At 47.7% G+C, this 17,974-nt stretch overlaps 10 protein-coding genes across 10 annotated transcripts; 6 read left to right on the top strand and 4 right to left on the bottom strand.

The window, feature by feature from the left end:
* Window positions 1-62: 62 nt before the first annotated feature.
* Window positions 63-1,917, bottom strand: FOIG_15983 (uncharacterized protein; the record flags this gene model as incomplete). Its single annotated transcript, XM_031217394.1, has 4 exons — window positions 1,701-1,917; window positions 1,337-1,624; window positions 1,091-1,266; window positions 63-1,033 (listed from the first exon to the last, which is right to left on the bottom strand). The coding sequence occupies exons 1-4, from the start codon at window positions 1,868-1,870 to the stop codon at window positions 63-65; spliced, it is 1,605 nt and encodes a 534-aa protein (XP_031052865.1). The 5' UTR covers window positions 1,871-1,917.
* Window positions 1,918-2,454: 537 nt separating this feature from the next.
* FOIG_15982 (uncharacterized protein) lies at window positions 2,455-4,933 on the top strand (the record flags this gene model as incomplete). Its single annotated transcript, XM_031217393.1, has 5 exons — window positions 2,455-2,890; window positions 2,947-3,164; window positions 3,216-3,631; window positions 3,711-4,307; window positions 4,360-4,933. The coding sequence occupies 5 exons, from the start codon at window positions 2,455-2,457 to the stop codon at window positions 4,931-4,933; spliced, it is 2,241 nt and encodes a 746-aa protein (XP_031052864.1).
* A 67-nt stretch (window positions 4,934-5,000) lies between these two features.
* FOIG_15981 (uncharacterized protein) lies at window positions 5,001-5,948 on the bottom strand (the record flags this gene model as incomplete). The annotated part of the gene is made up of 1 exon (XM_031217392.1): window positions 5,001-5,948. The coding sequence occupies one exon, from the start codon at window positions 5,946-5,948 to the stop codon at window positions 5,001-5,003; it is 948 nt and encodes a 315-aa protein (XP_031052863.1).
* A 345-nt stretch (window positions 5,949-6,293) lies between these two features.
* Window positions 6,294-7,363, bottom strand: FOIG_15980 (uncharacterized protein; the record flags this gene model as incomplete). Its single annotated transcript, XM_031217391.1, has 3 exons — window positions 6,294-6,317; window positions 6,383-7,221; window positions 7,297-7,363. The coding sequence occupies 3 exons, from the start codon at window positions 7,361-7,363 to the stop codon at window positions 6,294-6,296; spliced, it is 930 nt and encodes a 309-aa protein (XP_031052862.1).
* Window positions 7,364-7,713: 350 nt separating this feature from the next.
* Window positions 7,714-8,706, top strand: FOIG_15979 (uncharacterized protein; the record flags this gene model as incomplete). Its single annotated transcript, XM_031217390.1, has 3 exons — window positions 7,714-8,134; window positions 8,198-8,425; window positions 8,486-8,706. 3 exons carry the CDS (start codon window positions 7,714-7,716, stop codon window positions 8,704-8,706), a joined length of 870 nt encoding a protein of 289 aa, XP_031052861.1.
* A 721-nt stretch (window positions 8,707-9,427) lies between these two features.
* FOIG_15978 (uncharacterized protein) lies at window positions 9,428-11,178 on the top strand (the record flags this gene model as incomplete). The annotated part of the gene is made up of 3 exons (XM_031217389.1): window positions 9,428-10,073; window positions 10,128-10,643; window positions 10,766-11,178. 3 exons carry the CDS (start codon window positions 9,428-9,430, stop codon window positions 11,176-11,178), a joined length of 1,575 nt encoding a protein of 524 aa, XP_031052860.1.
* Window positions 11,179-11,479: 301 nt separating this feature from the next.
* On the top strand, window positions 11,480-12,253 carry FOIG_15977 (uncharacterized protein; the record flags this gene model as incomplete). Its single annotated transcript, XM_031217388.1, has 3 exons — window positions 11,480-11,673; window positions 11,727-12,061; window positions 12,171-12,253. 3 exons carry the CDS (start codon window positions 11,480-11,482, stop codon window positions 12,251-12,253), a joined length of 612 nt encoding a protein of 203 aa, XP_031052859.1.
* Window positions 12,254-12,935: 682 nt separating this feature from the next.
* On the top strand, window positions 12,936-14,276 carry FOIG_15976 (uncharacterized protein; the record flags this gene model as incomplete). The annotated part of the gene is made up of 3 exons (XM_031217387.1): window positions 12,936-13,049; window positions 13,085-13,350; window positions 13,409-14,276. 3 exons carry the CDS (start codon window positions 12,936-12,938, stop codon window positions 14,274-14,276), a joined length of 1,248 nt encoding a protein of 415 aa, XP_031052858.1.
* Window positions 14,277-14,783: 507 nt separating this feature from the next.
* On the bottom strand, window positions 14,784-15,976 carry FOIG_15975 (uncharacterized protein; the record flags this gene model as incomplete). The annotated part of the gene is made up of 2 exons (XM_031217386.1): window positions 14,784-15,532; window positions 15,661-15,976. The coding sequence occupies 2 exons, from the start codon at window positions 15,974-15,976 to the stop codon at window positions 14,784-14,786; spliced, it is 1,065 nt and encodes a 354-aa protein (XP_031052857.1).
* Window positions 15,977-16,806: 830 nt separating this feature from the next.
* Window positions 16,807-17,268, top strand: FOIG_15974 (uncharacterized protein; the record flags this gene model as incomplete). Its single annotated transcript, XM_031217385.1, has 1 exon — window positions 16,807-17,268. The coding sequence occupies one exon, from the start codon at window positions 16,807-16,809 to the stop codon at window positions 17,266-17,268; it is 462 nt and encodes a 153-aa protein (XP_031052856.1).
* Between the last annotated feature and the right edge of the window lie 706 nt (window positions 17,269-17,974).

Genomic DNA, 17,974 nt, shown 5'->3' with positions numbered 1-17,974 from the left:
GCCCTAAGAAAATGTTTTGTGCAAGGTCAAGATGTCTTCCATATCTTGTCTAGTGCCACTAACTACGACCTTGCGGAGTAAGCATCCCAAGCTTGAGCTAGATCATCGCGACCTATCCTTGACCATAGAGCTTGGACTTCATAAGACGGGCCCACCTCATAAGGTGTGCCCACCGTGGCTCTGTGAAGTTCCCCATTTCCATTTGCCCCATACACTCTCGTCTTCTTCGAAGCATGGAACTCGGCCCAAGGAGCCTCCCCATGGGTGAAACTAATGACATCTCGAGCAAATGCCGTTGCTGTCTTCTTCTGGGAGTCATTCATAAAGCCATCGTAGTTCAAGAAAAGATAAGCTATGTCAAGGCAATGAGCTGAACGACCTTTATGCGGCCCTTCCCATGGGTTAGACTCATTAAAGTAATAGAGCCATGCCTGAGCCGGCCAAAAGGTAGCATATTGTTCTGACGTGGCGAAATACTTAATATCTGTTCCCAACTGGAGAATCTTGACGCGTGTTCCATCATCACTGTCATCTTTTGAAATTCCATACTGACTGATAAAGCTCTCCAGCCTGACGTGGTACTCCTCAGGAATAGACTTCATCAAAGATCTGGTGAAGCCTTCAGCCAAAGATCCCTTTTCTCTGTCTGCGAAGAGGCCCAGAACTTCGAAGACAACGGCATCAAAGTCAGTAGAACCAATCATTAGAGGAGGTCTATGCTTGGGTGAAGCTAAATGAGTCTTGAGTGATCCGAATGAAAGCATTTGGTCTGTCTCTACCACGGGCCGCAGAGGAATCGAAAGCGGAACCTTGGATAGAATGTCCTCTGGTGATATGGCAATCAGCGCTTCTAACTGATCCTCGCTCGATAGTGCTGAGTCTATTGCCAGACATTGGAGTACCGCTTTATACGCATCTTGGGTTACTTGTTTGGTAGATGAAGGAACAGCTAGGTTGTTTCCGCTTAAACAAATGGCTCGATCGAAAAGGGTTTCTCCAGGTAGGTCCAAGTCAAGGAGGTGCATGATGGAGCCTTGTATAAATGATCAGCTGACTTGTCTACAACAACCGAGCTGTCATGAATACTTACTGCCTCCTGCGCTCTGGCCAATGGCAGTGATACGAGTTGGATCGCCAGCAAACCCGCCAATATGGCAACGAACCCATTGGAATGCTGTCTTTTGATCGAGAATGCCTCTGTTTGGTGGGATACCCGTAGCTCTCATCTCGTCACTGTCCAGAAACCCTGTGACTCCAAGTCGGTAACTGTTTGCCATCAGCAACAGAGACCTCCAACAAGAACAAGCGTAGGGTTGATCTGAAGAAGGGGTCCTACTTGATTGACACACCAATGATAGGTTTTCCGATAGACTGGGAATATGCAACGATGGCAGCCATGTCATAATGTGGCGCCCCGCTGTCACCTATGATGAATGCTCCTCCATGGATGAAAACAAGGACGGGGAACTTTGCATTGTTGTCGTTGACGGTTAATTCGGGAGCGGTGATGTCGAGAGTCAGGCCGTTTAGGTCAGACATAGGACGGTCATGTGGCTTGTCGAGAGCTTTTTGGATGAGGCCAAACTCAATATCGCATGCCAGGGGGGGTCTAACAACAGTTGGGCTGTGAGGAGGATGGACAATTAGCTCAAATCATGCTCGCAGATCTGGGGAAGAGCCTGGTGAACGCAACAACTTACCCGCGATTTGTCGCATCAATTGTTCCCCCATAATTGGCTTTCAGTTCTGGAGCAGCAAAGCGATGAGCTAGAGTGGCATACTGAATGCCCAGATATTGTACGACTCCTTGACCATCTAGCTTGAAGCCTTGGATATCACCCAATTGGGTATGGTTAAGCGTAAACGCCATGATTGGGGCAAAAAAAGAGGGGAACGTGATATTATCAAATGTTTACAAATGGCGGAGTAAAGAGGAGAACACTGCAATTGTAGCCGAAGCGAGGACTTTAAAACGTCAACGACTTTCATGCAATGCAGAGTAATGAGTTCTGCCTTGCCATCACTGGCCGAACTTTTCCTTGTTACCCCGGATTTCTCCCCTCCTAGGTGGCTATCCGACGGACCGAGCTGGGGATAAGAGTGCACTTGCCGCCAGATGATACCTCAAATATCGCGTGGATGAATATCATTACCCGGTCCAGTAACTTGTCATGCATCTGTAAGCGAGAGACGAGGAGCTATTCGTTTATACCCCGCTAACCCTGGGTTATGATGTAGTCTACCCCCTAGCTTCCCCGCACAATGTGCAGATATTGATATCACTAACTCGCAAGCGTTAGAGTCTCGGCTCTGGGGGCGGCAGATGATTGTAGACAATGCTAGGCCAGACATCTCCATCTTGGCATAGCTGATTGATCCTGAATCCAATCCCCACTAAACAGCTTTGATGAATTGACAAGCGGCAAGTGTATCATTACAACCAAGATTCTCATCATGCCTCGTCCTAAAGTTCGCACGGAAGATCGTAGACGCGCTGTCATAGCCTGCGTACCTTGCCAAAACAGCAAGAAGAGATGTGACTCGCAAACTCCATGCGCCAATTGCCGCCGGCGGGACTACGTCCCCTATTGCATCTACGATCCCGAGGCAGCTCGGCCGCGTCGCATGAGCAGCAAAGCACAACGTCGAGCGATGAGCCGGAGCAGTGACATCATTTCCAGCGGCAACGATGAATGCTCCAGTCTCGATTACATTGTTTGCTCTGAGGTAGCAATGTCCGCCAACGAAAGCGATACACACGAGCAAGTGCAGGCACCTCAGACGCCAGAGTCTACAGCCGGACAACAGTCGAATGAGACTCCCGACACAACGTTCTCATCTTGCATGTCAAATGTTGGCAGTCAGGATAAGAGTTCAGAGGGCGAAAACCGTGAGTACAAGTCAATGAATCGCCAATCAACTCTTCAAAGCTTACTGTCTTTGTAGTATCAATGGGCGATTCCGCATCACTCTCTTTCCTCGACTTCCTACGTCACACGTTCCTCTGTTATATGGGGCCATCCCCGTTCACCGACAAAGAACGGGCCAAGGCTATGCTGGAGTCATCGTATCCTCAAGCCTCGCACGACATCGCCGAGGACAGCCCGGACAGCCAGCTAACCTTGGAAGAGAAGCGAGACTACATCCAGAGATTCTTAGTCGCAGTATGGTTGGCGGTTCACTCTGGCAGGCAAGGAGCTAACAGAGTACCTTAGACGACCGGGATTATATATATTTACTCTCCTAAACAACTGTTAGAGTTGCTCGAAGAGACTGAAGAAGGCAGGGGCCGCTCCGGCGCCTCTGGTCTATCCCAATCTTGCCAAAAAGGCGCCATCATCGACTTGGCTATTGCCGTCGGCGGGCAGGGCTGTAGAACGAGCCCCAAGACTCTTTATCATGCGCAGAAGCATTTTGATCATGGTCAAAAGGTAGCCTTTGAGGGTATGCTACTAGACCCTACAGGTGATCTAGTAGCTATCTTTCTGCTGATGAGTATCTACATGGTGAATGCGTGCAAGAGAGACGGGGCTTTTATATATCTGGGTGTTGCGACTCGAGTGGCACATGCGATTGGTTTGCATTTACCCGAGTCTTATCGCAATCTGACCCCAGAAACGCATAGATTCAGGTAGGCGACCTTATTGATTTCACCCCAATTCCTTGACGAGAGCAATAATGGTGAGAAGCTGACACACGTGTACCAACAGGCTTCAGGTATGGAAAAGCCTGCGCATCTTAGATATTGCATTCGGAGCTGTCCTCGCCCAGACCCCAGCCTCATCCCCAAGACGTGGAATAAGTAACCCATCATTCTCAGTACCAGATGGCCCAGAACCGTGCACGCCGGAGTTCACATCCATGTCAGCATGCTACGGAGTCTGCACTATACTCGAACAGATCACGTATCACCTCAACAACAAACAAGACACGAATCTGACGTCGATAAAAGAACTTTTGAGACAGCTTCGAGACTGGAGCTCGGCATTACCGTCGAGCATGACAAATTGCACAGTCAGCTCGCCAATGTCTCCGGAGCAGTGGTGGCAGACGTTGGGCAACTTTGCTGTCTCAGCCTTTTACTATTACACTGTTATGTTGGCCACTAGACCGATTCTAATATCCTATATGCTCGTGAAGCTGAAACGCCTAGATCGGTCAGATAGTACATTTGGTACATATGGAACAAGCGATCGAGAGACAAAGGAGTTGGCTCAGGTCTGCATTGATGCGGCTGTTTTGCTGGTGGAGACAACGCGAAGAACACAATCTGCTGGCCTGCTCATACAGAACATGACGTTACTCAAGTAAGAACTCTCACTTCCCCTCGATCGAAACATATTCTAAGTGTAGGTCAAGAGCTTGGATTTTCAGTGCCTGTCTCATCATGGCCTTTTCCCTCTTCGTTGAGGCTACGCTATCAGAAAGATCAGCAACGTTCGAGACCGAGGCAGCTCTACATAGCGGAATTGGTATTATTCGGGATCTGGATCGTACAAGTCCTCAAGCCCACCGCTATCTAGATGTCTTAACGGAGCTTCGCAACGCACTACAGAGCTACCGCGAGCGTCTTATTCCACCTCGGAGAAAGAGCAGTGGACAATTTCTCAGCCAGATCTTTACACTAGACCATGAGAAAAGTATTCCAGCAGATTCAGACACTGAAATTTCAGCATTCGCTACCTCTGCTACGCTCAATGACGCAGGCGATGAACCATCTGGAGGATTGTTGATGCTGCAACAGGTGACGGAAGCGACGCAGACCATGGGTAGTATGTGGCGACTACCAGATGAAGGCCAGGCATTTGTTGATGAATGTCTGCCCATGGCACTAGGAGGACCTGATATTCACTGGGACGGGATATCAGTCCAGGGAACAGATAACTTTCTGTTCGATACGGAGCCATTTACGGAGATGTTGAGCCATTTCTGAGCGTTGTAGTTATTCTTTTATTTAATTCAACTTATATATACAAAACACCCAATTCTATTCAAGGCACTTAGTTATCCCCAACCAATGTCTTGAGAATTTCAGCAGGTGTATTCTTGGGCGCAGCAATCTGGAGGACCTCCTTGCTTGTCGTGGCAACTCCGCATTTCCCCTCCCATGCAGTTTCCGGAGCATGCTTAATTGACAGGATGACATTCTTGGATTGCTGTGTATGGGCTGCGAACTGTTCAATCATCGACATGTCCTTGAAGACGACATCCTCAACCTTGGTACCGATATACTTCTCAACAAGACCGACAATTTGACGTCCAGTGATATCCTCGGGCCCATTCATGACGTATTTAGCCTTGCTGTGCGGAGTAACATCCTCCGAAGCCAAAAGGTGGGCTGCAAAGACTCCTACTTCATTGGAATCGATGATGCCAACAGGAGCATCCTCTGAAGCCATGAGCCTCAAGGTTTCTTGCTTCCCGGTCTCGCGGAACGTCTTGATCAAGCCGGCCGCCGGACCAAGCCAAAATTGCGTAAAGACATTAGGCTGCAATGAAGTCCATTTTAGTCTATCAAACTCGGGCGAGCTCAGCAAGGTCTCAATCGCCCAATGCGTCCTTGGATAATAGGCAGGGCAATCAGGACGGACGTTTGCAGCGGTTGTTGAGATCCGGACGACGTATTCAACGCCGGCGTGGAGAGCAGCGAGATGGAATGTAGACTCCTCGGCGAAGTGATTGGGTTCGTTGTGCGAGGCGATAAAAGCTCTGACGACGTGGCGTTCTCGAAGCCAGTCTGCGGTGATCTCGACCCAGTTCTGTTCAATGACCTCGACGTTGGGCAGGCGAGCGAGTTGCTGGGCAGCATCTCCGCTAGAAGAACGTGTGAGAGCAAGAATCTTGTAACCAGAAAAGGTCTTGTTGTCTTTGAGAAGTTCCGACAACGTCGTGACTACGCCTCGTCCGGTATTGCCGGTGGCGCCGGCGACAAGAAATGCAGGAGACATGTCAATAAGGGAAGTTTTAAAGAAGGTAGACACTTAGGTATGGCAAATCAAAAAGAAGTTTAAATTAGATAATAGAATTTTATACCTTTGCTATAACTGCAGGAGTTACGATTAGTTATCAGGCCGTTGTAAAGGTTCGGGCTGATTATTAAACAAACTCTATTATTAATATAGAGCTGCGGACTCCGCTGTTAATATGGAGCTGCGGACTTTGCTATGTTTTGTCAATTATGGAGATACCAACCCACAGAAGAACAAGACTGGCACTATGCTCATACTAAACCAGAATTCAAGCCACGGATGCTAATACAAATAACGTTATACTCATTGAAGGTGGCACATGTTTCAAATATCAGACCATTCATCACCCTAATGTCTGATGTTAGCAAACATCCTCTCAAAAGTACATCGTAGAAGGAAATCATAGTACTCACCGTCCCAAGTGCCTTTTGACCACGCCAGAAGTCTTCCGTAAGAGGCCCAAACCACTCAGACATTGTCCTATCAATGCCTTCCTCGGTGTCATACCCTTTGCCACCAGCCACTAGAACGGACTTCCCGTTTAAACTCTTATCCGCCGCCAGCTGAACGATGAACTGCGCAACATCATTGGGTGCATTCAGCGGGAGACGGTGCTTGTCCCAGATGGAACGCACATTGTCGATCATCTGTGTGTCCGTCGCCCAGGGGCATACGACATTGATACGAATGTTGAGCTTGGCTGCAGCTAATGCTCGTAATGACCTCATCAGTCCTATTATGCCATGCTTTGCAGCGCTGTAGGCGAAGAGACCAGCTGCCTCTGTTATTCCAGCGATAGACGACACCAAGACAATAGACTTAGAGAAGTCGCTTGAATTGGTCATATCTGCATTTCCCTTCATGAAAGCAAGAGCTAATCGACAAAAGAGAACAACGCTCGTCAGGTTGATGTCGATAGTATTCTTAAGCGGTTGAGGTTCCGTCATAACCGCCTCGAGGCTTAGTTGGTCCGGCCCAAACCAACCATTAGGCTCTATGATAGCAGCGCAAGAGATTGCCATATCGACACGACCTCTTTCTTCATAAGGCGTCTTGAAGAGCTGTAGCTGTTCGTTGTAGTTGCGGACGTCGAGCTTCTGGAAATGTACCGATCCACCACTGTGAGGCATGCTTGACTGGAGATGGCTAACCATTTGATGACCGTTTATATCATCCACGTCGCCGAAATAAACATGGGCGCCTCTCTCGTACAACAGTGAAATTGTTGCTGCTCCAATTCCTTGCGCACCACCTACGCGCACCATCATCAGTAAATAATGTAAAACAGGACTTGGTGAAACTTGGATATTGAAATGTTAAGCAGTACCTGTCATAACAACAACCTTTCCCTTCACATTATCTGCGATGTCTGACGAGAAGAATATTTCGGCCATGGTTGGTTTTGGTAAAATTGGGCAGATAGAGAGAATAGTGAATGAAGGAGACGGCAGCGACAGGCGCCCTCGGAGAAGGAGATGCTTTTTGAAAGGTCTTAGATGTTAGACTAGTGGTCTCTGTGGTTGTGCTGTAGCGTGTAGGTGCTGTTGCCGACAGTGGGGGAGCACCGGGTACTCGGCATTCCCGCGCGGCATCGACACCTATTTACCGTCCCGCGTTTACATCTTTGCATTGCGCTCTGGAATCTCTGCTATATCTGCGGTGAGAGTATAATCAGTTGTGGTTCATTGCATCTTAGCATCACTGAATCAGTCACTTTCTTCTGATTCTCGTCTTGACTTTCAAAATGTCGCCCTCTTTTGACTCAACCACTGTCACCTCATCTCAGACTCAACGTTTGTCAGTCGTTGTGACCGGCGGCGCAAGTGGCATTGGTTTGGCTATAACCCGTCACTTCGCTTCCCAGGGTCACATGGTGGCCGTGCTCGACGTAAGCTCAAAGACAGGCCCTGATGTTGTTGCGGAAGTGTCAAAGCAGTACCCCCAAGCGAAGCTGAGTTTCAAATGGTGCGATGTATCATCTTGGGAAGGGCAGTACGCAGTCTTCGAACAAGTGTATCGTGAGCACGAGACTCGAATCGACATTGTCATTGCCAATGCGGGAATTTCTGATCCTATAGTCGGAGCCCTCGATTGCACTCCGACAGAGTTTCCCCGGAAGCCGAACCTGAGGATGCAAGATATCAATCTGAATGGAGTAATTTACAGTCAGTTATACCTTTCCACTAATCCTTTTTACTCTGTAGACTGACGGACAATGATGACCGTAGGTGTTGGGCTTGCCGTGCATTATATGCTCAAGAACAAGGTTGGAAGTCGTCTCCCAAATTCGAGAGGCTCCATCGTTTGCACATCATCATCCGCAGCCATCTATCCGTTCCCAGTTTCACCACTCTATTCCGCATCCAAGGCCGGCATTATAGGATTGGTTCGTTCGATGGCTGTCAGGCTTGAAGAACGAAAGATCCAAATTAACGCTCTTGCACCTGGAGTATTGGGTCAGTTTACGGTGCCCAAGTACCTGAGTATTGCTATTCGCCTGCTGACAGACAATACAGAAACAAATATCACTCCGGATAAGGAACTCTTTAAGGCAATGATAATCACACCAATCTCAACCTTGACAAGAGCTGTTTCGCAATTTGTGACAGACCCTTCCAGGACTGGTCAGGTGGCTGAACTGAACGAGGAAACCATTACACTGAGACCCCATGCGGATTATGCTGATGCTGGGGCGGAGCATAATAACAAGATGTTTTACAAATTAGGTCATGCTTGAGATACTGTAATGTGGGCTGGATATTTAATTGCATTTACAACATCATTTCTTCCAAAGCCGCGCCTTCTCAGTTTTCTCTTGCTTGATTGAAGTGCTTTGCTACCAATACGACTAAATTGTGCTGAAATACATGGCCTTCGTGTACCAACAACCCCATGTGCTAGTGATATTAGTCCCTTCAGTTAAATGCCCGCTGCCGAATATTGAGACAGCCAAGCAAGCGGCAAAGGGACCGACCCATGATGTCCATCCCGCCCCCGCACTACCCCACGATCTGCATCTCAACACATGGCCAGAGACTAACGATGCAAGCTTAATGGAGCAACAAATGCGTTACTACTGGCTAGCTCCGTGGCTGTAGCTCCAGCTTCCTTGTCATGTCTTGGCAAGATGTTGGGCCTGTAACCCTAATGACGATTAAGTGTCGGCAGATGGCCCTTGACAACTGTCGGCTGGAGGGATCAACTATACAATTGGTCTACCACGAAGCGAAAAATGGCTTTGTCAATCCAGTCCGTGCTCCTTTAACCCATGAATCCTGTTCACTCATCATTAACACATCCCTAAGTAATATCGGCCATATGGCCCCGAAGCGACGTATAAGTTACCCAGATCCTCAAATCCCTCCTTAATTTCCTGGTCATACCTCTCTATCTTCTCTATCCCCAGCTCAACCACTATCTCCTTCCATTGCATACAAGATCCGACCTGGCTATCTAACATGGGTCTGGGTGTTCTTGCTGATCATCTCCTCTCCAATGTCCCTGGAACATCATTCCTTAATGAGAAGGGTGTCTCTTCAAACCTAGAAGACTCTACCGATAAGAACCATGCCAGCCTCAAGCACGATCCGACTGGCAAGATTGTCCTTGTTCCTCAACCTTCTGACGACCCCAACGACCCTCTCAACTGGCCAAGATGGAAGAAAGAGATGTTCACTGTCTCTATCATCATTGGCTGCGGATGCGTCGGTGCGATAGGACCTCTTCTTGGTCCGGCATTGGTACCTCTTGCCCAAGAATTCGATGTGCCTCTTCAGACATTCACTCTAGGCTTCACTGGGGCCCTTCTAATTGCTTTGGCGTTTGGTAACCTTTTCTGTAACTCGTTGGCAATGATGATCGGCAAGCGGCCAGTTTATCTTATCACTGCACTGGGCCTACTGTGCTCAACGATGTGGACCGCAGTGGCCAAAGACTTTGTCTCGCTCGCCGTTTCCCGTGCTATTCAGGGTTTTTGCATGTCCCCAATGGAAGCCCTGGTTCCTGCATCAATATCTGACATCTGGTTCGTTCATCAGAGGGGATTCCGGAACGCGGTTTTTAATCTGGGTGTCCTCGGTGGCATCAATCTTGCTTCACCTATTGGTTAGTCCTGGTCTCCAACCTTCATCTTGTCTAGTATTGATTTATTGATATCAGCCGGCGCTATCATCGACAAATACGGCTACAGAACCTGCCTCTGGGCCATGGCTGGTGCCTTTGGGGTTCAGCTTCTGCTTACCTTCTTCTTCATGCCCGAGACAGCTTACAAGCGCTCCGTTGAGTCAGGCATCCCAGTGAACTCTCACATGGAGGAACCTTCTGCTGCGGATGACAAGAAGGAGTGTGTATCTGAGGTTGAAAACAGAGCTTCACTTTGTGATAGTGCTCCCGTCCCAGAACAACACTCATTCCTTTATGAACTCTGGCCCTGGAGCGGTTATTACGATTCCTCTGGGTTCTGGTATAGCATCTTTGCACCTTTCAAAATGCTTGGTTCTCCAGTGGTTATTTGGGGATGTTTTCAGTTGACTATTTGCATGAGCTGGTTGGTCCTCCTTGCATCCACGTTTTCGCAAATCTTTACTGGGCCCCCATACAACTTCTCAGTTACCCAGGTGGGATTGACGAACCTGTCATCATTCGTCGGTACCTTCATCGCGACGGCGCTGGCTGGTCTGATGGTAGATGGGCTGGCTACGTTTTTGGCTAGGAGAAATGAAGGAATCTACGGCAAGCGATTCTCCACTACCCGGAAAGTTCACCAGGATACATGTGCTGACAGCTCTTTGCCGCAGAGCCTGAATTTCGTCTTCCAATCCTTGCTCTTCTGACTACACTTGGTGGCAGTGGCTTTTTCGGCTACGGCCAGAGCCTTGCAAACGCTGAGCCTTGGCCAATCCCTGTCATCGTCTGCTTGGGTATGATCAACCTCGGAGTCCAATTCGGCATCGTTGGAGTTGTATCCTATGTAGTCGACTCCCATCGTCGTGAGGCTGTTGAAGCGTACGCCATGATGAGTTTCACCAAAAACGTCTTCTCCTTCGGCATGAGCTTCTATATGAACGACTGGGTTGCGACCCAAGGTGTGAGGGATGCCTTCTTCGTAATTGGAGGCATAATCATTGCAATCAGCTTGGCAACAATCCCTATGTACATATACGGAAAGAGAGCACGAAGCTTTGCGTTTCGCCATGGGTTTCTTCTATGATACTATTCTAATCAATAAAATTATACTTTGTTCCTGATCAGGAAGTAATATCTTCATTAACATTCCCAAGTCGTGGCCAATGTGGCGTTAATGCATATCTGGGCATTCGCGAATCTGACTTGTCTGCCTTCACACCTACTTGAGCGCTATCAACGACAGAAAGGAAGATGTCGCAATTGCTCATCAGAGCCTGGCCCTATTCAAATTCCATGTCTTCGCTGTTCAATCGAGTGCAGCAAAGCTTGGCCATCGTCATTCTCCAGCCATCGATGGCTTAAAATTGAGTTTAATAAATTGTGAAATGCAGCTTAAATGTCTCGAAATTTTGCTCAACGAGTTGATGCCGACTGAAGATCAATCGCTGGCCAAGGAGATTTGGAGAAGGCAGAAATTGATTGCGCGATATCCCTTTGATCGCAAGAAGTTGGTGCAGTTGGAAGAATATCTTTCACGAATAAACGCTACTCTGAGCAGTTTTATACAAGCCCTCAACCTGTGAGTGATCCACAGCGATGGTTAAAAAACGCATTTGTGCTAAAGAACAACAGCGATATAAACATCCGGACGAGTGACGACTTGGAGGCTTTGAAATCATCTCTCGAAACACTTGATATCAATACCCAGACCACGCTGAGAACGATCACCACCAGACTCGACGTCATCGGTCCCAAAGCGGAATTTAGCCACCTTGAACTTCTTCCATCCAGAATAGAAGATCGAATTACTACCACCAGTACTAACAGTATCGTCTTGCACCAGGCCACCGTGGGTGTCGCAGAGACGAAGACTTCATTCAACGGAAGTGAGCGATCTTTCCAATACCTCACCAGCGCCCACTCCACGCCTCGTTATCTGCAGAATGCCGAGCTCGAACAAAGGCTTTGTAAGAAGCCAGCAGACATGCATTGTACCTGTGGGACTTCAATTGGCAAGACTAGCAATCGTCCTGCAAGTCGCATGTACCGATTTTGGGGAGGGCTGACCATCTCAAGACAAGGAGACGTACGAGCAAATCATCGCCCCGGGTGCATTTCCTTTCAGAAGACCAGGAAAAATATTTCAAGAACTTCACTGACGTACTTCGGGCTTTTATCCCTCTTTTCCCGGTCTTTCACAGTTTCCCTTTCGCAGGAATACTCCGCCGGACCATATAGCGTCTCTTTCGGACTGCAGCCCTGCAATATTGTCAAGAGCAGCCCGGCTTTCCAACTTTTCAACATGTATTCACAAGGCATCTATGAGAGCTTCAATCCTAGGATGGAATTTAGTAAAAAGGATAGGGCAAAAGGTAGAGGTCTATAAAATATTAATATTATTGTATTATATATATCTTCCCAGTACGTCTATATCTAGATAAGTTTGTATCCTGGGGTATAAAGTAATAAAATAGATACCAAGATTTGCCCAAGGTATATATATAGTGCTGCGCATAGTCTTCTATACTCATGCATCATGAATGAATCATAAATAAATAAATAGAAGAAGGAAATCTCTAGAGGTTTTCAACCCTAGGGCACAAATTTGACGGCCACCAGATAAAATCTCCAAGTCAAGGCAGTCTGATTTATACCCCAGGGTATAAAAACTTCAAGGTGCCAAATTGCAATCAAGGTGACCTACATCATCATCATCATCATGATATCATCGTGATTACTTAATCCCTCTTCTAACTTAACAAACTCTACAATTAGTTCGGTGGCCATTCATCAAACCTATTACATATTCTCTCTCAATACTGGTCCGATCACTGCGTCACAATGGCAGAGCCACTGGGTCTCGCCTCTGCGATTCTGGCGCTAGCCACTTTCGCGTTGAAAGCAAGCGTCACACTCTATGACGACGTCAAAAGTTTCCGCACCCATCCTCAGAAGGTCAGGGACCTTTTAGAAGAGCTAATTCGTTAGAGGAGGTGTTAGAAATGCTCATGAAAACGGTTGGAGCTGCAGTCGAAGCGGACTTTTCAGCGCTCAAGATCCCTCTGCAGCAATGCGGGGAAGCCTGCGAAGAATTTGGTATTGAGTTGGCAAAGTGCTCCACACGATCCAGTACAGACCGAACCAGTTTTCGTGACTGGACTAAGATGAAGTACATGGGGGAAGACATTGGCGGCTTTCGGCAGCAGCTAGCTGGTTACAAGTCTACGATTAATATAGCCCTTGCGGATACGACCCTGTAAGCTCTCGAGACCTAACAACTAGAGATCCGAACAGACTTCTGACAGATCGCACAGGCGTACACCATCTATCACGACCGAGAGACTGGAAAGTCACAAAGAACTGATCAAAAATACAACTGATGATTTGGAGACTCGTCTTCAAGAAATTGACGGAAAGCTCGAATCGTTACTCGCGCGCTTTGTACCAGCGTCTGATTCCGATTCTGACGAGCTACGGCGCATCCGAGATGAGCGACTGAGCACGGAAAACGGCCTTCAAATCTGCCACCGACTCTCGGATTTTATAAATGAGATACAACTAGGTCACACCGAAAGGAGTGGGGATCCGCGGGCAGCCGTCGAACCTATGCTTTCACCTGATAAAATTATCAATGAATCCTTACAAGCGTGTGCAGGAAGCCTCAAGTCTGCTGCTGCACAATTGGAGGAGTTAGAAGAGAGCCAGCGAAAGGAAATAGATCGGTTGATTTCCAGAGCAAAGTTAACCATGTCTGATCTGGACGCAGCAAACCTCGAGAGACTGAGAAATGAACGCAACACGACCAGTGAGCTGATAAGGATTTGCCGCACGGCAGATATCCGCTTACAGCAGAAAGCCAGCGTGATCGAGAACTACGCTACTGGAGATCAGACTGTCCAGTTTTTGGTTTCGACAAACGAAAGAACGATAAACGGGAAGAACAGTGGATTTGGGTGGGCTCAGAGGCAAATCGGCGGCCATATGAATGATGAGACAGTGCAGCAGCTTTCTCGGGATGCTTTCAAGTCAGTCATCCGACATAACAGGAAGAATGAGGAGGTTGATAGCCAAAATCAGCCTCTCTCACATCTAGAACCTTCCAATGACGATGGAAACACGTCAAAGTTTAGTGATCAATATTCAGCGGCGCTTATAAGACACCGACTACTGTTTGACCACTAGACGTGCGATCTCTTCATGGATTAGCTTACGCATGGACTGTTGATATAGTTGGTGATAACTCCATGATCGGGAATGGTTTTCTCCTAACCCTATGCTTCACGTGCTTTCATGTCTCCCCTCGGGTTAGGACATTAAATTGAAATCAGCGTACGCGTTTATTCCTCATCGTATTGGCTCTAAAAGACTAACAAGGGCAGCGTACGCGTTTAAACGCATTGCCATTGGTCGTTGCTGTGGGCCTTAGACAAGGATGTAACGTTATTTCATAAGCAGCATTTTAACAGGGTTGTAATTTAGACAGGATCGATGACGGAATATAGTAGGGAATAGCCATTTAATTTTACCTTGGACTGCGGTACTGGCTACTTTTTATATACTTATCTATTGTTGTTGATTTTTAGTAGAATTTCTTTGTTATTTTCTGGTCGACGCTCGAATTTGACAAAGACATTCACGATCCTGCCAGCCCTATCCCTACTAATGTTAAGAAAATATTTTATTTTAATGTTAAGAAAAAAGCTTAGCTAGACCTTCTATATTAATATTTCCTCCACTAACAATAATACCAATATCCCACCCATTCTCACCAGCCTCGTTCTCTACCAGTGATCTAAACTCTTCATTAAATAAAACAACGGCCAGCGGCACAGCAGCACTTGGCTCGACCCAGATCTTAAGCCTCTCCAGCATAAGTCTTGTGGCTTCACGGATTTCATCCTCAGAGACAGCATACATGCCACTTACAAGCCTCCGCTCGTAAATAATACTCCAGGGCGTGGAACTAATAGCGCCAACAAGCCCGTCCGCGATGGTCGATGTATTAACTTCAGCAATTCTTGTGCCTGAGTAATACCCTCGACGGCCATCATCAGCACCCTCGAACTCTGGCTCGGCACCGTACACACGAATATTAGTGCCCTCACAGCTGAGAGCGGTACCTGATAAAAGGCCACCGCCGCTGCAGGGCGAAATAACAGCATCTAGCTTTGGTACCTGTTCCTGGAACTCGAGACAGGCAGTACCCTGGCCGAGGATGATGTCGGGGTGATTATGAGGCGGCACGAGCCGGGCCCCGGTATCCTCGATGACCTTATTAGCGACGGCCTCTCGCTCGTTGAAGGTGGAGCAGAAGACGACTTCGGCACCGTAGCCCCTTGTGGCTGCAACTTTATTGGGTCGAGTGGAGCTGGGCATAACGATGTAGGATTTGATTCCGTTCTCAGTGGCCGCGAGGGCTAAGGCTTGGGCATGATTGCCTACCCTGAAGGTCAGCGTCATAAGCAAAGAGTGAAGGAAAAAGTGAGCCAAGTGGGTGGGGTTTTATCGGGAATTAAGAGGACGAAATGCCCTGGAGGCCATTCTCAGCGCGGCTGGTGGGATTTACCTGAGCTAAACCCTACGACTCCTTTTTCCTTACCGCCGCTTTCGACCCATCCAGGCTCCTGCAATAGTCGCTTGATGGCGTGGAATGCGCCACGGGCCTTGAAGGCACCCATTCGCTGCATGTTCTCACACTTGAAGTGAAGCCTGATGACTGGCTTTGCGGGGACCCCGCCACCAGACTGCCTCGGCGTAGACGCCATGCGGTTCAAGGTCTTGCTCGTCACTACTGGAGTTCGTGTAACATTAAGCTCGATGAGCTTGTGAGCATTGACGAGAGCTTCTCTTGTCAACGGCGGGCATGTTGCGAGCTGGGCCATGTTGGGTGGATAGGCTTCAGAGAGTACGTGCACGATCGTAAGCAAGTGTCAAACCGTGGGAGCGGTCTAGAGGAGAAGTTCCAGGAGACGAATTAAATCAGGTTTCCACGATATTCAAGGAGAGTGAGTGCACTTGCAGACTATGAAATAGAGCGCCATTTTATCATTGCGGCACAGAGTCCCGGCCGACTTCGGAGGAGCTGGGATTTCTTCTAGACAATTTTAGTCACACATGCTACCAATTGTTACCCGCCCACAGAAGGAATATAGTGTGCGTGGCAGGGAGCCTCTATGGCTCGGGAATGCATTCATCCATTATCTCAAGGGCAGATACGTTGGCCGAAATTTACTTCACATCCGGAGCTCCAGTAATAGTATAGCAGGATTTCCTCGAGTCCCGAACTCCCGAGCAACTTGTGTTATTATCTAAAAGCCCGGCCCGAAGCGGTAGGGTGAAATAAGTTTTAAGGTAGGCTGACTTTAGAAAGAGCGCGAGCCACTAGACTAGGGGTGTTTTCCCAGGGTTACTACCAGAGAAGGTGGTGAACTATCGAGGCCCCGGCCCGAGAAAAGCCCTTGACGCATTCTCTTTCGGATATTGTAGCCGAGAGCCGAACCAGACCTTTTGATATTGTTAGTGGTTGAACGCCTGCAATCCTTTGCGTATTTGAACCGAGATAATCAGCCCAGATTACTATATTTCTGGCCACGGCTCTCTACGCACGGCATAATTTTTCAACTCGCATGCGCGCCTCCGCAGTCTGGATCAAGATTACCAGGCACAATCTTTTGCAGTTCTGACAGGCTGATACCTATCCACGTCGCCCACCATGTCGTCTCTGAACGGTGAACCAATCATTGTTTCTGGTGGGACTGCAGGTCTGGCTCACTATCCTCATGCCAGGCTTGCCCCAGGTGGCCAAACCCGGACCCTGTACATATCCGGCACAAGTAGCAGACTTCCTGACGGGACTTTTGATGGTGTGAAAGTCAACGAGGATGGAAGCCTCAACTTCGATGTCCGGCAACAAACGTTTACAATCATTCGCAACATCGAAGCAATCATCAAGAACGCGACTGCCGGCCGTGGCAACCTCGGAAATATAATCGACGCTACAATCTTTTTAGTTGATATCGGCAAAAATTACAGTGGCATGAATGCTGTATGGAATGAGTTTTGGCCCCGTGTCGACACAGCCCCAGCAAGGACAACTATCGGGGTTAAGGAGCTCCCTAGCCCGAAAATTGTTGTCGAATTCAAGTGCACCGCTCTGATCGATGTAGATGGATGAGATATAAATAAACCTCGTTACCAATTTATTACGACCAGAGAGTAGGAACGCTTCCGTCACTTGTACCCCGCCAATTTTTCACCACTTATGCAAGAGAATCACGGCTGAACACCTACCATTAAAGGACTCACAAACTGGCTCACAATTCACCCTAAGTCCTTGTCGCCAGATAATAAGCTACCCCAGAATATATATATATATATATTCATTTAACATTAAGTTAAACTTAAACCTTCCGTGTATGTAATAAAAAGGGGACACTGAGCTGCAAAGCAACTTAAAGTCGAACAGCACAAGGTGCAGAGAGTGTTCGAGGTGAGCTTTGTCTCGCGAGGTTGACCTTTGGGCATCATTACATAGGCCATCATCATCTAACTCGAGCTCAGGAATCACACACCAGAAAGCTTGGGGAATGTTATAAATGCCTATTTTGGATAATATGGATGGATGCCTTAGGTGTATCTGTAAAGCATTATGATTCTTGCATTTAACAATGCTAACAACCACTTATATTATCCTAAATAGAAGTTAAATATCTTTATATTATACCGGGTTGTTATGTTCAAGCGTTGATCTTTAAGGCTGCTAATATTGAGAAGGGGAGATCTCTTAAGCCACTGTATGTGAACTTTCACGTTAGTGCATTTATGGGTAACTTGACTAAGGGCTATGCATATTTTAATCAGCTGGTATCAGAATAGATAGG

Source organism: Fusarium odoratissimum (assembly GCF_000260195.1).
Source record: "Fusarium odoratissimum NRRL 54006 unplaced genomic scaffold supercont1.63, whole genome shotgun sequence".
Lineage (NCBI taxonomy): Eukaryota > Fungi > Ascomycota > Sordariomycetes > Hypocreales > Nectriaceae > Fusarium > Fusarium odoratissimum.
Note: the sequence above shows the minus strand (reverse complement) of the source record. Positions and strands in the feature narration are given on the sequence as shown.